Source organism: Trachurus japonicus, chromosome 14 (assembly GCF_045865225.1).
Source record: "Trachurus japonicus isolate A0001 chromosome 14, Traja_1.0".
Classification (NCBI taxonomy): Eukaryota; Metazoa; Chordata; class Actinopteri; order Carangiformes; family Carangidae; genus Trachurus; species Trachurus japonicus.
Window position 1 is genome coordinate 28,488,435 of NC_140920.1, and position 20,022 is coordinate 28,508,456.

Sequence of the window (20,022 nt, forward strand, 5' to 3'; positions counted from 1 at the left end):
TTACTGTATATATTATACATGGCTGTCAGTTATAAAGATGAAGCAGCACGCAACTCAGACAAGAGGGGAATCTAAATGTTCACTTGTATCAGACACAGCTGGAAACAACATGACAGGCCACACAATATAACTCAACTCAAATTGTATTTATATACTGTAGCACATTTAAAAACCACCTCAGTTGCCCAAAGTGCTGCACAACATAAATATAGTCTAGTGCCAGCAATATAAAAAACAGCATAACTAACCAAAATAGATTAAATATAAAAAAATAGGGCAATAAAAACAATCAGTAAAATGAGGTAAAACAAATAAAAGCTATACTAATGATAAAATGAGAATAAAAATAAAAAGTCAGGGTGTCAAGGTGAGTTGAAGGCCAGTGAGAAGAGGTCGGTCTTTAAAAGTGATTTAAAATGAGCTTCTCTAATCTGAAGTGTTAAATTGTCACCCCTACTCTTCAATTAACTGCTGTTTTTATTAACCATAATAATTATAACAATTTAGAGATAACCTGATACATGCTGATACTTGATGCTTTAGTTTAGGAAACACAGCATGTGTTTGCTCTACAGGACTTTGTTGTGGTGCCCACTGATGACACGTGTTGACGTGCTGCACTGCAGTCAAACGATGGGATGTGTAACTCCATTAGTCTCTCTTCGTTAACTTGGGCATCACTTAAAATTTGAATTCCAACCTCTCCGGTACATCAGCAGTTCCAAATCTCAGAGCTGTCGCCCACTGCTGGCTCAGACAGGTATCACAGGATGGCAAATAATTCTAGTGATGGCTGGTTTGACAGTTCAGTTTCTGAATACAGGCTGTGTGCATCTCTCTGCAGACTGAGCACTTTGATGCTTTCAGTGTTAGTATAGAACCTAGAGCTGGTTTACAGTCATTTGTGTTGGCTCAGTTTACAAAAGAGAAAAGCAAATGAATTGAACTCCAAATCTCTGTTTGTCTGGTTTGTCATTCACAGCAGATCAATATTTCCCATTCATTTAAGCAAATTGTATTGGTCTGGTGCAGCTGTGCAAAAGGGTGAGTGCAATTCTATACAAATCCACAGAACAAACACAGTTTGAACAAAATAGTGTGTTTAGTTATCAAACTCTACCATACATACAGTACAGTATGTTCATAACGTGTTTGTCATGTCTGCTACAGTAAATTGTGAACATGGAACATGATCACTGCAGGGGATGGAGCTGTGCCAAAAATCTCTGGCCAGAACAACTAGACCTTTAGTTTTGTTTTGTTTTGATGTTTTTACAAAAAAAAATGTCATTGCTACGGGCTGTTTTTCGTTTTTGATATTGCTTTGTACACAAGGACGTACTTTTGTGTCAATCATAATGCAATTTGTGACTATCACAGTGAAAAATAATTTGTTTGTCTAAAATGGTACAACATCTCATTTTTGTGGCATCGGCCAATTATCTGACACAAACACAAACAGGTTTTGAATGAAATGTTCTGGATGATTTATGACCTTTTGCAAACATGCAGCAGAGTTTGAATGAACCGTCAAACTGTTGTGACAACTGCATGAAGACTGTTTGTTAAAATGAGCCAAAACAAATGAGAAAACTGTATAAACCAAGAGCACAATGACATCTAGTTGTATCCTGGGTAAATGGGTTAACCCATTTAATCCCATCAGTCACAAAAGTGACCGTAAAAAATATTTAATATTGCTCTCAACTTTTTAAGTTGTTGCAGGCTGAACTACATCATGTATTTGTTTTCTATGGCAGAAAGCAGAAGAAAGGAAACTGAGTCAAGAGGTAGGAGTTGGATTGAGGTGATTCTTTGCCTTCTATTTGGTCCTGAATGGTTTAATCATCATAGTTAAAGGGATAGTTGAACATTTTGGCAAATTGGCCCATTGCCATAATCCCTATAGTCATGGCAGTAGGTGCATTACCTTTATTCGTCGGTGCAAGCTATTCTTAGAACGGCCGAGCGGAGCGGCGAGCTGCTCAGAGCTACGCTACGGAGGGTAATGGGATTTTTTTCCTCATCAAACTCATCAAATACACAATCCAACAACTCCAAAACGCTCTGGTGGACAAGTTGTGACCTACTGTACACATTCATAGATAATAATGGAACGTTAACGAGGCAGAGTTGTTTGAGAGGTAAATGCAGAGACTGCTTGCTGAAGAACTGCCCCTGAAGGCAACGCGCATCAGCGGTTTTGCATGAATTTCCCTCTAAAACAACTCTGTGTGGTAACGTTGTGTTATTATCTCATAGCGTGGTGAATGTGCAGCTCACAACTTGTCCACCAGAGCATTTTGGAGTTGTTGGATTGTGTATTTGATGAGTTTGAAAAGGGAAACCAAGAAATCCCACTAGCATCTGTAGCTCTGAGCAGCTCTACTCTGCCGTTCTAAAAACAGCTTGCACCGACAAATAAATGTAACAAACCTACTGCTATGACTATAGGGATTATGGCAATGGGCCGATTTGCCAAAATGTTGAACTACAGTATCCCTTTAAAACAAGAGGAGAAGAAGATCGTAACATTTTGGCCTTTGGTCTCTGATCCTCAGTTCAACGTGACTGTGAGCTTCAGCTTGTTCCAGTCTGAGCTGCATCACAGCCAGACAGTCGTGTATGAACACCATCATCACAATAATAAAAGCTCAGCTGATGTTTCTACCTCTGTTTGTTTGAACTCTGCTACAGAGGCACCAAACTTCACATCCGACCCTCTTATCAACACCGGAGCTGTTTCACTGCTCCACATGATCGTGACTCATTCAGTGAGGACTTGGGGGCACAATGTGTCAAAAGTTGTTATGAACTAGTTTGTGTGTGTGTGTGTGTGTGTGTGTGTGTGTGTGTGCTGCAGAGGAGCATGATACAGCAAAATGCAAAGTGCTATAGTGATGTGAAACAGCTGATCAGCCAAATAAACAGCAGCTCTACCTGTGAAAGGACAGGGCGTTTCTGTGTCATATTTTTAGCATGATGTTCACACACAGCATGCACAGAGATAACAGTCAAACCATCACCAGTCAACAGAGAGATGATCAGCAGCCTTTCATCACCACACGGTGTCTATCTTCACCAGAGGGGGGCAGCAGAGTTCTTCCAGGGCTCTGATGCATGGGCTTCCTGAGCGAATCTTTTCTATAAATGTTACCAATAGCTGCTCTTATGAAATGATGTGTACTCAATGACCTTTGCAGGAGGGGGGTGGGTTGGAGGGTAGAGGGGGGTAGGGGGTCACTTTTTGAGGGGTTTAATTTCAGACATTTCAGTCTTTCATTTCCACCAAAGAAGACAAGCTTTAATGAGCACAGAGCCGCGCGACGCAATGCAATCTGCGGGAGACAGGCAGGGGGATGATGTCATACTTTTCAGGATGCTACAAAGCAGCGTGCATGTAAAGCAAGCTTAAATTTAATAGTGCTGAGTGGGCGAAATGTAAAGTTGGGAGCTGCTGCGTGTGCAATACATCCAGAGCCCCTCCTCAGCTCCGAACTGTTCAGATATCGCCCGAGGTTACAGAGGCAGGTTGCAGCCAGAGGTTGTCAGGATCAATCCCAGCGCCGATGTGTGAGAAAAAACTCCTCTGAATTCACATCAACATCTGTCTTTCTTACAGCTTTCCCGTGCGTGTTTATGTGATGATGTGACGGCTTACCTGTGCTGGACACGCCTACTACATTGCTGGGCTCGCTGATCATGTCGTCCATGACGGCCATGACGCGGAACTCGTACCAGGCCTCCTGTTAGGAGCAGAAGAACAGAGAGGTACGGCCATCAGAGGGAGAAGAGACAGGATCTACTGTGATGTCTGGTGGCAGGAAGGTTTGAACAGGCTGCAAGATCCTCCAAAGACCTGAAGCTGAGCCTCAGGGCTTTGTGGGGCAAAAAAAAATAGTGCAGCTGAGTCTAACAGTCACTATTAAGTCTTAGTGCCATCATTAACAGTACTGTATATGATGTGAAAGGTTGAAAATGAAGGTAAAGGAGGATTATTACTGGGCCAGAGCACGATGGAGTCACTTGTTACGGTTAAACTCAATCTGGTGTGATTCTGTTCTCTGATCCAAGGGCACACCAACGTTTTCACACACTTTACACACACACACAAAATTATGATAATGCCATAGAAATGTCATCAGGGTAGGGATGTCATGATTACAGATTTTCTTATACAATTATTGGCAGAGAAATAATCACGGTATTACGATTATTACGATTATTCTGCATAAATTAATTTCACAACACCATGAATGTGTAAAAATCAAATAAAATCAAAATGTAATTACATTACTATTTATATACAATATTTTAAGTACCGTATGTATTAAAGGGACAACGAGGAGTTTTGGAAAACAAAGTGTTCTCATACTACATTTACCATGAGTCTCCGCGCACACTGTGAAATTCTTGGACCGGTGCAACACGGCCGTCTTGTCAAGAATGTTTTCATTGATCAAGACTGAAAGTCGGAGGTTCGAAGACGATCAGATACAGTCGTAGTTCCGACCATAAACGGCGATTAGGCGGCGTTATTCCCATGACCCGCCGGGCAGCGTCCGTGAAACCGAAAGTAAGGAAACACTGGTCGGCTCGCCCAGCGTTTCCACCATTAATTAAAATAACAAAATAACGACAGAGACAGAACGATAGATTTATCGAAAATGGAGCCATTAACAAGTGTGGGTAGCGTAGATTCATCCACATTAACGTGAGACTTTTTTATAACCAAATAGAAACTCCTCGTTGTCCCTTTAATACAGGACCAATAATTAATCCCCCAGGGGAAATGTTTGAATTTACTTCAGTGATTATTTGTCATGTGTACCAAATGTTTAAAGGTCCAGTGTGTAAAATGGGAGGGGGGGGGCCGTGACATCTAGCGTCTAGATCGCAGCGCTTACTCGCTCGCACTCACCCGTCCCGTCGGCAAAGTGACGATGGCCTCAGAGGACAAAAACTTGTGGGACTGGGACGACTGGGAGTATTTCAGGAGCATGGAGCGATGAGGTGAAGATCTAAACCGTTTCACGGTATGTCTGCTGTTTCCTACTCCTTCTTCTTCCCTTCCGCTTACTTACTACTGAAATGTGATCTCTGACTGGCTGGATTTTCCAGGCGGCGCAAGATGGCGACATTCTCTAAAGCAAGACCCTTAGTATATATAAAAGAATAATTATAAGGCTACGAAAACAAAACAAATTTTATTTTATAGCAATCATACAAAGTATATTCAGATTTTGCCAATAAACCTTGCCAATTATTACACACTGGACCTTTACATGTAAGTTTATTTTTCATTCCATGTGAGTTGCGCTGATCTGCTGATACAGTTCTGACATAATCTTTTTTGGAAAGTTATGGTATTGAGGAATCTTTACGATTAATTGATTGTGCCGTTGAATATTGCGATTCATTGTGCAAACAAGTAATCGTGACATCCCTACATCAGGGTTATCCTGAACAGAGAGTTAGAGAGGCTTGAGCATTTACCATTTACCACACTATGGTCTTATAAAAGATGGCAACAATTTGCAGTATGAAATGTAGGATACAGCAATACTGTAACATGCTACTTCCATTAAGGCTGCATTTAATTATTTTTTTTTCATAAAGGTTTTTAGGTGTAGTGGGGGTATAGTGAGAATCCTTTATAATGAATACGCCATCAATATTGCACATCAGAGTGTGTCTGAACCAGTGGTATGGAGCCATACTGCATGTGTCTCCAGAGGGAGCTGTGTGAAGTCTGATGACAGTGATGTCACTTGAATCAGAGTCAGCTGACTCGGGAAAAAAAAAAAATCTGGAGGTGTGGAGTTGGAGAGAAGTGAGCTCACCAGAAGTATCTCTGCTACTAGAATAGCACACCTGAACCTGTGAACTGTCAACGACGGTGAGTGTGATGTACTGTATGTTGCACAAGGAAGAGGAATGTATACAATAAAAAAAAAGATGATATGAGTTTGATCCTTTCTTTTTTAACTGTGCAACACGAGCCTGCCTGTGTAACAGACGTGGAATAAGGGACATTCACTGATATCCAAGCAGCACAATGATGATGAACTTAAATAAATGGAAGCAAATGAGTTTCGAGTGGCTTTTCGACTTATGTGAAAACCATCAAGAGGTTGAGCGATAATGAGAACAACATGTAAAAGAGAGGGGGGGGAGAAAGAGCGCTTCAACAGCATGACAAGAATCTCAATAGAAAATGAATGTGCTGATTATGTGAATATCATAATGAAAGATTAATGTGGCTGAGATGGATAAAGCACCTATGACTAAGTCGTTATGAAAAGACACATTAAGCCTTTTAGGATCTCTCTTTCATTGATGTGCTGCCGCTTGATGTTGCTACGGCAGCTCAGTCGGCGGCTCGCTCAAGGGCACTCCGGCAGGCCGCAGCACCTACAACCGTATACGTTAATCCATACACGGTGACAACTGAACAGAGGGATCACTCGGCTGATGTGGCCAGAGATTTGCAGCAAAAGTTACACAAGCTAGGTAGCGCTAGGTGCAGCGTGTGCGTGCGTGTGGAGAGCTGTGGAGTGTGTGTGGGTGTTTGCTGTGCAGCGGAGAGAGAGAGAGAGATAAAAGCATCTGCATGGAGCTGAAAGTGGTGGTTAGATTAAAGAAAGAAGCTTTAACGTGTCATGGGAGGAGAATTAGCCGACAGGAGCGAGATGTGAAACGCCGAGACAGAGGCACAGTGTCAGAGCTCATGAATCAGTCATATGGACGATACAGTATGTTGGTTTTCCTTTGCTCCTGGCTTTGAGAAAATGATTGTCCCCTGAAAGGCAGATTGTGTTCATAATTAATATTTTAGCAGCATGTGTGTGTGTGTGTGTGTGTGTGTTGGACTTCATGTTTCAGCTGTGGCTTCAGTACATGCAGGTGTTCTGCAACGCCACACATGAAATAAACACGAGAGTTGCTAAGCAGTAAAATCCACCGAGATGGTCAGAAAAGTGAGCCTAGTCGGCGTGCACTGTTACTATGACAACCAAGGTGGAAAAGGCAGCACAGTATTATACATTATGCAAAAAATCTGATCTGGGTACTTTAGCGCATTAAGGAACAAATCAACTTTGCCTTTGGAGTGTGAACGTTGCCTCACGTTGACTAGTTCATTACACATACAGACACTACTGACTCTATTGACCACAGGTGTGAATGTGAGTGTGAGTTTGAGTGTGAATGGTTGTTTGGCTCTATATGATTGTCAACCCTGTGATAGACTGGTGACCTGTGCAGAGTGTTACCCACCTTATCTTGGTTTGTTGGCTTTTACTCAGTCTTGTCTCAGTCTCAGTCGAGCTGGACCAGTCAAAACCACAGCTGCAGTCACCTTTTGTTTTTAACTGTAAATGTCTCTCTGTCACTCACTCACTTTGGTTTATGTAAGGTAATTCAATAACTTTAAAGGGATAGTTCAACATTTTGGCAAATTGGCCCATTGCCATAATCTCTATAGTTATAGGAGTAGGTTCATTACCTTTAATTGTCGGTGCAAGCTATTTTTAGAATGGCAGAGCAGAGCTGCGAGCTGCTCAGAACTATGCTAAAGAGGCTTTCCACGTTTCCCTCATCAAACTCATCAAATACACAATCCAACAACTCCAAAACGCTCTGGTGGACAAGTTGTGACCTGCACATTCACCACGCTATGAGACAATAACGGAACGTTATGAGACAGAGTTGTTTTCGAGGTAAATTCATGCGAAACCGCTGATGCACCTTCCAGTTGGGGGCAGTTTTTCGGCAAGCAGTCTCTGCATTTTCCTCGAAAACAACTCCGTCTGGGGAAAAAAACCAAACTTGATCTTTAATCTGTGTATTTTCTGGTGTTATGGGGAAATCCTGATATTATTTTATTTTCATACTCTATGTTCAGTCTGACAACAACCCACCACTTCGGTGAAATGTTGTATGTTTCAGTCACTATGAGAATAATGTACCTTTATGTTATTAAAGGTCATTTTAGACACTTATCTTTGAGTCCAAATGAAAGTCAACAGACAATTAAGGGCTCCTGAATTATCTGTTGAAGCCACTCCACTTTGTTAACATAAGTAAGGCTGTGGGTTATTGTCACTTTAACGCGTGTATGTGGAAGTGAAGCTGTCCTCTAAGAGGCCTCTCAAAATCTTAGTGTCTTATCTGATTGCTTTGAGGAGATATCTATTTCAGAGGGTAAGACGAGGAGCTGAGATAAAGGATGGAGGCGGACTTGCAGCAGAAGACAACACACCTCAGTGAACAGAAAAGCCCCCTGCATAGAGGGGACGTGTTGACCTGGGACATCTTAATGAAAGTGATTTCATCTGTGCTATGGCATCTGTATAGGGTTTTATTATGATGTCGTCATACATATTTTAAAAGGATGAGTAACGCTTGGTTGTTACAGATGAATTGGCTGAGTGGGAGTTGGTTAACCAAACAGTAAGCCTGATTAACCAGCAACTTACCCGGGAAATACATCACTTCTCATTCAGCTTTAACGGCTAATTCAGGGCTCTACTTCCTGTTTCCAGTCAAGAGAGAAGCATTTGAGAAGATTTATGTCAAATGTGTGTTTGAGTGTTTAACACAGCCTGAGGAGGGTTTTGCTGCATGGTCCACATATACTGTCTGAGCTGTGTTTTTATATCATAGAGAATACAGCCTTGGTCTGGAGAGGTATGTAACATCTTTTCTGTGAGCCCTTTCTAGGGCACTTACAGAAATACTTGGACATTCATAATTTCAGCCCACGAGTGTTACTACTCTACTACTACTCTTGTGTCACTATTTTCAACATTTTTATATTTATATTGTAAATCAAGGTCAATGAAGTTACCATGTATGGTTACTCATCCGTCAAGGGTAACACATTTTCAGTATTTTTACATAATGTTCATTTACAGTACTTTTAGAGTATTTTCATTGACAGTATTTTCACAGTATTCATATTTACTGTATTTTACTGAATTGCTATTATCTGTATTCATTTGCAGTATTAGTACTGTTGTTCAATCATAGTATTGTGGTATAAGTGCTTTTTTCAATTAGTTAAGCTTCATTTACACTTCACTGTAAATGGGTTCACAGTGGGGGGAAGAATTAGAGTATGACCAAATATTTTCCCATAATCCTTTGCAATTTACAGTTATATATTGTATACATGCTTTACAGTATCTTGCTGCAAATCTTACAGTAAAATATGGTTCAATTAGAAATCAGTTATAGTTTATCAATATCAGCAATTTTGGAAAACGCTGAAGTTGTATGCTCCAGCTCACTGCTGATTGGACCAAATATGTTTTTTCGCCCACTAAAGGGTTAACGCACCACTATCCCAGATGTCTGTGTGGCCTCCTTTGCCTGCAGCAGTCAGATGTAGGTCTTGTGTAGTACCGTGTGTAAAGCCCACAGTACCTGTCCTGTCTGTTACCTGGATGAGGTCTCGAGCCAGCAGCTCCGTCTCCCCAGCAGGAATGCCGTCGTCCAGGACCTCCCATCGCTCCCCCAGGCGAAACTCCATGACATAATGCTGGATAGGTGCTGTGTGATTGGCAGGCGGGATCCAGGTGAGCAGGACTCCCTGCTGCGTGCGATTGGCTGTGAGGCACCGTGGTGGGGTAAGCAGCACCAATGGTTCAGGGGTACTTATAGGAAATACTGGAAGAGCACATCAGGGTCAGAGGTGGACAAAGCACACACATGTCAGAGCACAGATCCTTTGGTCAAACATTACTCCACTGTAGTACAAGTTAATGCTGTGTTTAAGTTTATTTACTGGAGAACTTTATTTTAGTTGTAGCAGAGTATTTAAAAGTATAGTACATTTTTATTTTATGTCAACACATTCCACAGCACTAATGAACCTGTACAGTAGGACATGCAGAATAAAAAAAAGTAGAATATGCTACAAAACTGATAGAAATACTAATAAAACCAGTAATTGTTGTGAGTTTTATTTTGTTTTGTTTTTTTGAGAAAGTAAGGACATTAAAGGAGACATAGTATGCCCATTTTCACAAATTAAAATAGTTCCCAGGTGTCTTAAAGACATGTCTGTGACATGCTTTGGTCAAAAGCAAGGATCAAACATCACAGCTCTTTTCATCCTCTCAGAACAGCCCTGTTCAGAACAGCTGGTTTCAGTGCCTGTCCCTTTAAATGCTAATGAACCACTGTTTGCTCTGCCCCTTCTACTGGTGCCAGGTAGGGGTGGTATTTTGCTAATTTGACAACTAGTTACATCACTGGAAGACAACTGAGGGAACAGCTCATAAAACCACATGGATTTCATCCTAGGGAGCCTGAAAATTACACATTTTTTCATCAATTCTCACATATTAGGGGCTGGAAGTTCAGACAAACACCCAAATCCTATGTTAAAGAGGCTTCAAAAAGTGATATTTCCATAATATGTCCACTTTAAAAACATAAGGAGTCTTTCTATATTTCAAAAATTTCAAAACTAAGCCTCCGATAATGACATGGTCTCTGGTGGAGGATCTTTTTGGTCTATTTCCTGTGAAGTCTGGTCTATCAAATTTTCAAAGTAAAAAAAAAAAAGTTAATTCCACAGACTAAAAGCTGCTAAGTGTTTAAAATTGTAGCGGAGTGAAAGCCAGAAGCTTTCAAATGAATAATTCCCAAGTAAAGTACAGATACTTGAAAAAACTACTTAAGTGCATTTGTCAAATGAATGTTACTGTCCAGGCCTGATCAGGGAGGATGTGATGTGTGTTAGAGACTTTGTGAGGGACACCAGCAGTATGGTGGGAATGAATCATTTCTCACTTTGACGCTGACATGTACAAGCATCTTGAACTGTGACTAGATGTGATTAAGGTTTTATTCCAAATGCATCTCTAACATGCATAAAATTCACACTTCATCTCGGAGCCCCTGAATCTTTTAAGACCATTTCATAAACATTTCATCTCTCCAGCTCCCGTCCCGGCCATATCTATCCTTAAAGTCCACTCCGTGCAGCCAGTCTTCTCAACTTTGTATTTTAAAGTTTGCTTTCACTTTCGTATGAGCTGCATAATGAGTATTATGACGGAACATATGAGCATTTCTTTTTTCAAAATAAAATTAAGCTCTAAAATACTGTATAGGTCAGGATATTTGACTTGCAAATGCATGGTGGGAGACTGTCAAAAGAACCACTGAAGGAGGATAAAATAACAAGCAGCCCCTGAGCCCAATGCTTTGTCTTCTTTGTTTCTGCTCCTTGGCTGACACAGAAGGTCACACAGTGTGGTTAGTTATCCCAATTTTCAGTGTGTCATTTATCTTTAAGTAATAATCTGTGACAGCTTCATTTACACTTCAAATAAATATATCTTTCTCTCCTATGTGAGGAAAGGAAATAGGGTCAGATCTGCTAAGATCACAGATAAGGGGCACTAAATTGCATGATCCTTGAAAAATGTTGCATGTTTGGTTAGTGCATGCATTATACTGTAGGTGATCTACTAAGAGTAACACGCGCAAACCGCAGCATTTAAATGAGTGTTTTGCGCATGGTAATCACTTCCTCCATGGAGCGTGTGGACAGAGAACTGGATGGCCGCAAACGCAGAATGAAAATTGGATCAGATGGATTAAAGAGATAGTTCACCCAAAATTCAAATTTCACTCATTATCTACTCACCCTCATGTCGACTAAGGGCTGTGAGAATTTTCAGAGTCCTCCGTGCCTTCTCTGAGTTACGGGGGGTCCGCGTAGCAGTATTTGTCCAGATAATGGTTGTCAATGGATACCAACTTTCTTCGTCCAAAAAGACACACCAAAAAACATCCAAATACCTCCATGCTGCTCGTCGGTAATGTCCCTCTTGTATTGAAGCCCCGACATGAGAAATTGTTCCGCCGGTCAGTGAAAATCACGCGAGATTTGCACTGACACAGGAAGAGCAGTGAGCCGAGACACTGGGAGCTTCCGCTACAAACAAGCTCAAAATATAGACTTATTTAATTTTTTTCAGAACAATTTCTCATGTCGGGGCTTCAATACAAGAGGGACATTACACACGAGCAGTATGGAGGTATTTGGATGTTTTTTGGTGTGTCTTTTTGGCAGAAGAAAGTTGGTATCCATTGACAACCATTATATGGACAAATACTGCTGCACTGACCCCCCCGTAACTCAGGGAAGGAAATTTGAATTTTGGGTGAACTATCCCTTTAATAGAGAGACAAATAAACATATTGTCAAGTTGTAGCAGAGGAAACGTGGGAGATTATCTATGAGAAAGTAAATGTGGTTCGTAAAAGAAAGGGGGAACGGATGAAGTGAGGAGAAGATGAGGAAATATATATATAGGACAAAACAAAGTTTGGTTTATCCTAAAACCTTTGCAAACGAGGAAGAGCTGCTGTGATCAGTGTTTGGCAGCGGGTGCAGCTCACTGTCTTAGCTGAGCAGGTAACTGGGATACCTGCTGTTATTCACTGAGCTGGAGGAGTGCACTATGACACAGAGCTCAGGTGGGACACACTTGGATCTAAACACCCTGACCAAAGGTACAGGTAGCAGGCAGTTCAGCATTCCAATAAATAAAGTATAATGCTGCTTTTGAATGTCATGGTTATGTCACACTAATAATGAATGACATCCACTATACTGATAATATAATATCACTTAATCTGAGTTTAACAGAGTCAGAATTTGGTGAAATCATGTCTTGTCTCAGGGAAATCCCAATTAGAGATCGAGTTTGGTCGGATAGTTTAAGACTTTATAAATTTTACAGCTGTCCTCTAATTTATTCCTATAGTGACTTAACAGGAGGGTTTATAACCTCGAAACCTGATCTAGAATCAGTCTCTCCTTTGCTATGACTGTGAGTGTTTTTCATTTTTGTTTCTAGTGTGATATTTTCTGAGGGAACACCTGTAGACATGAGGGTAAAATGTGAAAATGAAAGGTAATAAAACATCTGCTGCTACTGAATTCTTTAGCAGCTCTTTGATAGAGGGTGTTGTTTGGATTTTCCAGCACTGAAGGCACAAACCGTTAACGTGTCAGACTTCATTTACAGCACCGCGCCGCAGCACTAATCTCATCTGGAACATTAGCTTCATCAAATTTCATCACATTATTATTCCTATTATTAAAAATTCATCATGCAAATTCTTTACGCTTTTCACCGTCTTTCTGCGACTGAACATCATAATCCAAGAGATTTTAATTTAGACAGATGCTGATTTCTTCTTCGCCTGGAAAAGCGAGTGAAGCGTTTCTCACCTAATGTGTTCACAGTGACAACCTCGCTGAAGGGGCCCGTGCCGAGCTTGTTCGTGGCCAGGACGCTGAACTGGTACGTGGTCTCCGGCTCCAAACCGGGCACCAGCATCCAGTCGTGGCCTCCAGGCACAGGCACGGAAAGCCAGTCATGTGGACCCAGATGCTCCCTCTTCAGCCTGCGGGGGAGAGGAGAGGGGAGAGGACACGCAGGAAAGAATCACATCATACATGAGGGTGTGGAGAGGGAGGAAAAATTGGAGGTTTTAGATTCTGGTAAAAGTTCAGAGTTCAGAACCACCATCATCATCATCATCATCATCATCATCATCACACTGCACCGATCTCTGCAGCAGCTCTGGCCCCATCACTGATCTCACATTTAGAAATCATATAACACCAACTGTTGACTTCATTCACAACACAACTATCACTCAATGGTAATAAGCCCATGCTCCACTCAGCTTTGCAGTTTGCCCATGCCACACACACACACACACGCACGCACACACACTCCACTGCACCTGACCCCTAGATGTAGCACAAAACTGTTCTCATGCAACAGGGTATGGACTAGTTTCTTTATTATTTATGCCCAGGGACATGGTTTACTGAGAAAACTTCATAGTATTGTTTTAAAATATCATAAACTATGATATTAGAAACATTTGCACACCTGCATCAGATCACAGAATGAAACGTGATGCTGCTACATGGTTCAGTGTATCAGCACATGCATGTGTCTGTATCTGCTTATACAGTCTGGTGTTTATGTACTTTATGTTCCCAACAGCTGCACAGTGCTCACTCACTGCTATAACTAATACAGTTTAGTACAGTTAGACATCTAGCTCTCCATTAGTGAAATGTGTCACAGTTTGTTCTAAAACTAAAAGAGGTCTTCAACAGGGGGCCCGTGACCCCTAGGGGGTCCACGGAGGTGCTGCAGGGGGGTCATGGAAGTTTTGGCTGATGAAGCAGTGTTTTATATATTTTAGTTTCCACATTTATCACTCTTTTCTTGAAATCATTTTCCAGGATTTTTCCAAGAGATTTTCAGCTGCTACAGTATTGCATTATTATTATTATTAATATTTTTATTATTACATATTATTATATTTATGTACAGCCTATGGCTCTAAATAATCTCTTACATGCTCAGAAATTATATGATTGATGAACTCAAAGTCGCTAGTTTTCTTGCTAGGTACTTATTTGGAAAAGTCAAATAGAGCTCTGCTAGCTAATAATTTTCCAGGACATTTAATTTTTTCTTCTCATTTTCCATATGTTTTCCATGACTGGAACATTGGTCAATCGTTTTCCAGGTTTTCAAGGACATGTGGGAATCCTAAATCTTTCAAATAAAAACATCAATTTGAATAGCTTGTCTGCATGATAATTATATTATCATATCATATTATTGGAAAAGCTTAGTAATGAATGCACAATAACATGGTATGTCACATGGCATTGGGTCCAAATCAATTGGAAAACTGAAAAACGTACGCTGAAGACACCTGTTCCAAAAAGTCCTGGCAAACCTTGTGTTGTCAGTGTGTTTGGACAGTGTTTGGAGAGCCACTCTTCATCCGCAGCAAGATAAATTCATTTAAAAGTTAAAATCCTCTTTAAAATCACAGCAGGACTGCAGAGGCACGGCCCACCTGACAACTGACTCTGAGACGGATGCAGCCCAAAGCCGCTCCACTGACAGGTTTTTGGCATCAATATGAATATCATTAATTTGAGCTGTTTTTTTTTCTTAAAAGGAAAGAGTCAGACAGAGAATGAACAACAGACATGTGAAAAGAAAAGCTGAACTGTCCCTGCTCTCAGTTCAATCCTGTAGATATTAGTTGGCCTTTGTATTGTCACAGGGTCGGATGTGACATTCCGGGTCGCCAACGTTCTTCTTTTGCTTTTCAAGTGGGCCATGAGTTGGAAAAAGGTTCTGTTAGAGTGAGTCCTGGTGAAGTGCAAAGACGGGGAAGATGATCTAGAGCAAACTCAAGTCCAGTGGCAGAATTCACAGTAGTGGCAGCAAGTAAAATCACACACTCTTTGGGTCCCATCTTACTTCAGACTGATGTAGATGTCAGTTTCCTTTGCAGCAACAAATACACTTGTGCTCATCAATGTTGGCATTAATGTAGTGGTGTTAAAAGGAGTTGTGATCAGGTACACTGGGTCTGATGCTATCTTCAGGCAGCAAAAAGTGACTGCATGATTGATATTTCAACATTTTGGCAAATTCGCCTATAGCCATAATCCCTATAGTTTTAGGAGTAGGTACATTACCTTTGATTGTCGGTGCAAGCTGTTCCGCCTTTCCCTCATCAAATTCACAACTCCAAAACGCTCTTGTGGACAACTTGTGACCTGCACATTCACCACGCTATGAGATAATAACGGAACGTTACGAGACAGAGTTGTTTTCAAGGTAAATACGTAACTGGAACTACATTCCCGACACGGCTGCCTGGCGGAGTGATTTCAAAAGCGAAAATAGTTCCGGGTATTTGCTTCATGTGTTGTAATGTTACATAATTATACGTAATTATTTCATAGTGTGGTGAATGTGCAGGTCACAACTTGTCCACGAGAGCATTTTGGGGTTGTTGGATTGTGAATTAAGTTTGATGAGGGAAACCTAGAAATACCATGAGCCTCCATTGCGTCCATCGCATCTCTGCACCGCCGATCTAAAAACAGCTTGCACTGACAATTAAAGGTAATGAACCTACAGCTAAAACTATAGGGATTATAGCAATAGGTGAATCTGCTAAAATGTTGAAATATCCCTTTAAGGGGAAATTGTATAGAGAGTAATATTTGCTACACTGCTTGTTACACACAAACAGCGTGTGTTGTAACTGCACTTAGACGCTGCGATGAGTCAGGTGGAGCAATACAGCCTGAGAAGGTCAGAGCTCCTTGGTGACATGTTGTGTGTTGTGTAACATGGTGTGTCATTATGTCTCCTGTATGAAGCTCTGCAGAGAAACATCTTTCTCACCACCTGTAACCCCCCCCCAAGTTTTATCCACTCTTCACCTGAATTTGTCAACAGTTTCCTAGTGAATCGAAGATATATTCACACGTAACTTCACATGTTTCTAACGTTATTTGTGCCGTCACTTCACTGCAGAGCTGTGAGCACTGCAATGTTCACTCAGACCTTCCTCTACCCGTCACTGGTCGGTGACAATACAACTGTCTTTATACAGTACTACAGGCCTTGATGCCCAACTCAGATTTGTTGCCTACTATATCAGATTTTTTTGACTGCCTATTTATATGCTCTGTCAGATGTGACCCATATCTGATATCTGCTTTTACACCTGCTTTGCTTGCGTGAAACAACCCGCTGACGAGGAAATAAACTAGTGAACCTTTTTTAAAGACTGGAGATTTATTAGGTCACGTTATAATACACACACGAGTCTGGTTCTCTGAGTTTATATCCACATACATCTAGTCTGTCCTTACAAAATAAAGTTAGTGAAGTGCCTGTGTGGAGCCGACCTGTTGTGAGATGTGCATGATTGTGTGGAGATGACAGTGACAGTGACAGTTGTGCCACCATCCGTCACCATCATCTCTTTTGCCCTCGATCCGCATATAAATGAATGTTATATGAAAACAAGAACTAGTGATGGAAAAAAAACAGACGCAGACACCACGAAAATGAAACAGTGTAATAATTCCTGTGACAGTGACCACAGCTGGCCACAGCTCACAATGGTAGTCCAGGTCAGACCCACGTGTTAATCACAGGTTACAGAGGTTCAGCGAAATGTGTCGGCACGGGAATTAATATTAGTTAGATCCGATCTGTCTGTTTAGACAACGGATGTACTGGCAGATATCCAATTTGTATCTGTATTTGTATGTATTTGTATTTCCACATATGACAGGGGCCTGATATTGTCCAATCTGACAATATCCGATTCCATGTGTTTTTTTCCCGTTTACACGTTCGTGTTACAGATCCGATCTGTGCCACTTGAAAGGAAAAAATCGGAGTTGGGCCACTTGAACCATGTAGTGTAAAGACAGCCTAAGGGATCAACTGGCCACAACTCTGTGAAACATTGCACCATTATAATAGCTACAAGAGCCATAATGTGTAGATGTAAATCACAGTTTATATATTCAGCCTTTTATATAAGACTGGGTTGTATAAATGCACACAAATAATGTATGTATATTTGATGTTCATGCTCCTTTGGTCAGTGTAGTGAGCGACGTCACATGCAGCTACAGTAGTCTGGATGAGAGCTGTGTTAGGAGCAGAAGCACATAGTTTTTCTACTGTATGACCAATGTAATTAGATTTTTTGTTAAAGTATAAACTTTTAAAAAAAAAAACAGAATTACATCTCCTTTTCATTCATGTACGATTAAATATTGTTCCCACAGCTCCTTAGTGGCGTATTTGACTTCCAGAAGGAAAGCTACCACAATAGCAATACATCAATGTGTATTTGTGCTACTTCTAGTGCACTAGCTGGGAGACGGCACTGTGGTTGGTTGATTGGATGACTCTCCTAAAACTCTCCCATGAATAGGAGAGATTAAGTACAATTCCTCACACATCACATCACACCATTCACAGCGCTGTGTTTTCCGCTGTTAAAACAAAACAAAAGATATTACATGGCTTTGTGCCACACACTTCAGACAGAGCTGTGGATCATTATAATAGAGCTGTTTCTCCTTTTTGACATTACTTGCTCACAAACACACACACACACACCTATCAGCCCTAAGTGTATTTAGGTGAATCATTCCCACATAAATAAAGTGATAGATGCTTACAGTATACTAACTGTACTTTTTACTATTTGTATGATTGTAGTCATTTCTTTTCTATCTGTTTTTGATGATGTCCTCTTAGCTCTAGAATAGACGTGGCACCGCAAACCTCGTTGCATGTTGTTTGTTGCAATGGCAATAATGGCTATTTGATTTGATAATGAGCCAGTGATGGCTAAAATCTCAATTTATCTGATGAATGACACTTTACAGCTCAGGCCTTTTCCTCAGTTAAGCAGCAGCAAAGCAGCAGCAGCAGCAGCGGCGGCGGCAGCAGCAACAACAACAGCAGGAAAGAGAGGTCTGGGTCATGTTCAGTTTAGTTGCAACAGGTTCGAAGCGTTCCAGAAATCCCAAAGATTACAAGCGAAAAACTCACTCACACTGGACCCGCCACGATTTTCCATCTCAACTGTTCTGAACACAACCCTGGAAAAGACATTTTTAAGAAACAACACAGGAGGTATTGGAGGAAGAAGAAGAAGAAGAAGAAGAAGAAGAAAAAAAAGCAGGAAGCAAAGCATGCTGGGATGACTCACACATGGCCATACCAGACTGAGAATGTCTGTTGGAAGCCGCCATCGTAGCCCACCTCCCAGGACACATTAGCCCAGGTGGAGGATGCCACCACGTGGACGCCGGTGGGGGCATGGGGGCTTGTGCCTGTGGGGAGGGGAAACAGAGAGAGAGAAAGGAGCCGTTAAAAGGGCGCATTAGTCACCGAGCAGCCCTGCTGTGGTGCAGAGCATTCATTTTACTTGTCAAAGAAATTTACTGGGAGCTCAACCTATAATGTATTTCTCAGCAGCCTGTAGCCCAGCGCAACGCTGAGCTGAGAAAAAAATAACTGAAAATAACTGGGATATAAAAAGTTTGCTTGATGTCATCTAAAAAATGTTCATTTACTGTAACGTTAGCAGATGCAGGTCACCTGGGTGATACAGACTAGAAAAGCTGCTGGCATCCGTCTATTCTGATATCACCTTCCTTCTACACCTCCAAAACACACACACACTCTTCCATGTGCTGCTTAGCTACCTGCCTTAAACTGCTGACGTCCACACCCCACTAAGTCTTAGCTTAGTTATATACTATTGTTTGTTTCTAGTACAACCTCCCTTCTTCTCACTCTCCCTGAGTCACCAAATGTCTAGTAAAGCAATTTAGTGTTTACTAGTGTTGTGGCCAAGACCACCTAACCAGAGACCGAGTCAAGACCAAGACCAGAGCACACCAAGACCAAGACCAAGATTTTAAGGGGGTCGAGACCAAGATATTTACATTATTCCTCAACTAAAAAGAAAAGATCATTCATTCATTCATTTTCTATACCGCTTATCCTGCACTAGGGTCACGGGTGAGCTGGAGCCTATCTCAGCTGACTTTGGGCGAGAGGCGGGGTACACCCTGGACAGGTCGCCAGTCTATCGCAGGGCTAACACACATATAGACAGACAGCCATTCACACTCTCATTCACACCTATGGGCAATTTAGAGTCACCAATTAACCTAACCTGCATGTCTTTGGACTGTGGGAGGAAGCCGGAGTACCCGGAGAGAACCCACGCATGCACGGGGAGAACATGCAAACTCCACACAGAAGGGCCCCAGCCAGCCGGCGGGTTCGAACCCAGAACCCTCTTGCTGTGAGGCGACAGTGCTAACCACTGCACCACCGTGCACCGTGCAAGATCATTTTAAATGAAATCTAAACCATATTTAATGTAAACAAAGTTTGGATTGGACAGAAGAACACAGCACAGAAGCTGCTGAAGTCTCCTCCACTGTTGACTCTGGTACAACCAAGTTTTCAGATGGTTACACAAGCAGATACTTTAGAACAGTTTTAATTATCTTAAAGTTATTGAATTATTTTACATAAACCAAAGTGAGCGAGCGACAGAGAGACATTTGTGGTTAAGCTCAACCGAGACTGAGACAAG

At 41.5% G+C, this 20,022-nt stretch overlaps 1 protein-coding gene across 5 annotated transcripts in view; it reads right to left on the minus strand.

The window, feature by feature from the left end:
* Positions 1-20,022, minus strand: part of igsf9bb (immunoglobulin superfamily, member 9Bb) — a 139,606-nt gene that overhangs the window by 21,399 nt on the left and 98,185 nt on the right. For 3 of the 5 annotated variants that reach the window (XR_015037643.1, XM_085798722.1, XM_085798725.1), the window contains exons 12-15: positions 18,619-18,742; positions 13,262-13,437; positions 9,446-9,672; positions 3,662-3,746 (exon numbers count right to left, since the gene is read on the minus strand). Coding sequence is in view for 3 of the 5 variants with exons in the window: in XM_085798722.1 (XP_085654848.1) it covers positions 3,662-3,746; positions 9,446-9,672; positions 13,262-13,437; positions 18,619-18,742 (612 nt within the window). In the remaining 2 variants the exon portion in view is untranslated. The remainder of the gene's footprint in view (positions 1-3,661; positions 3,747-9,445; positions 9,673-13,261; positions 13,438-18,618; positions 18,743-20,022) is intronic. The other 2 variants (XR_015037644.1, XM_085798723.1) reach the window with 1 other exon arrangement.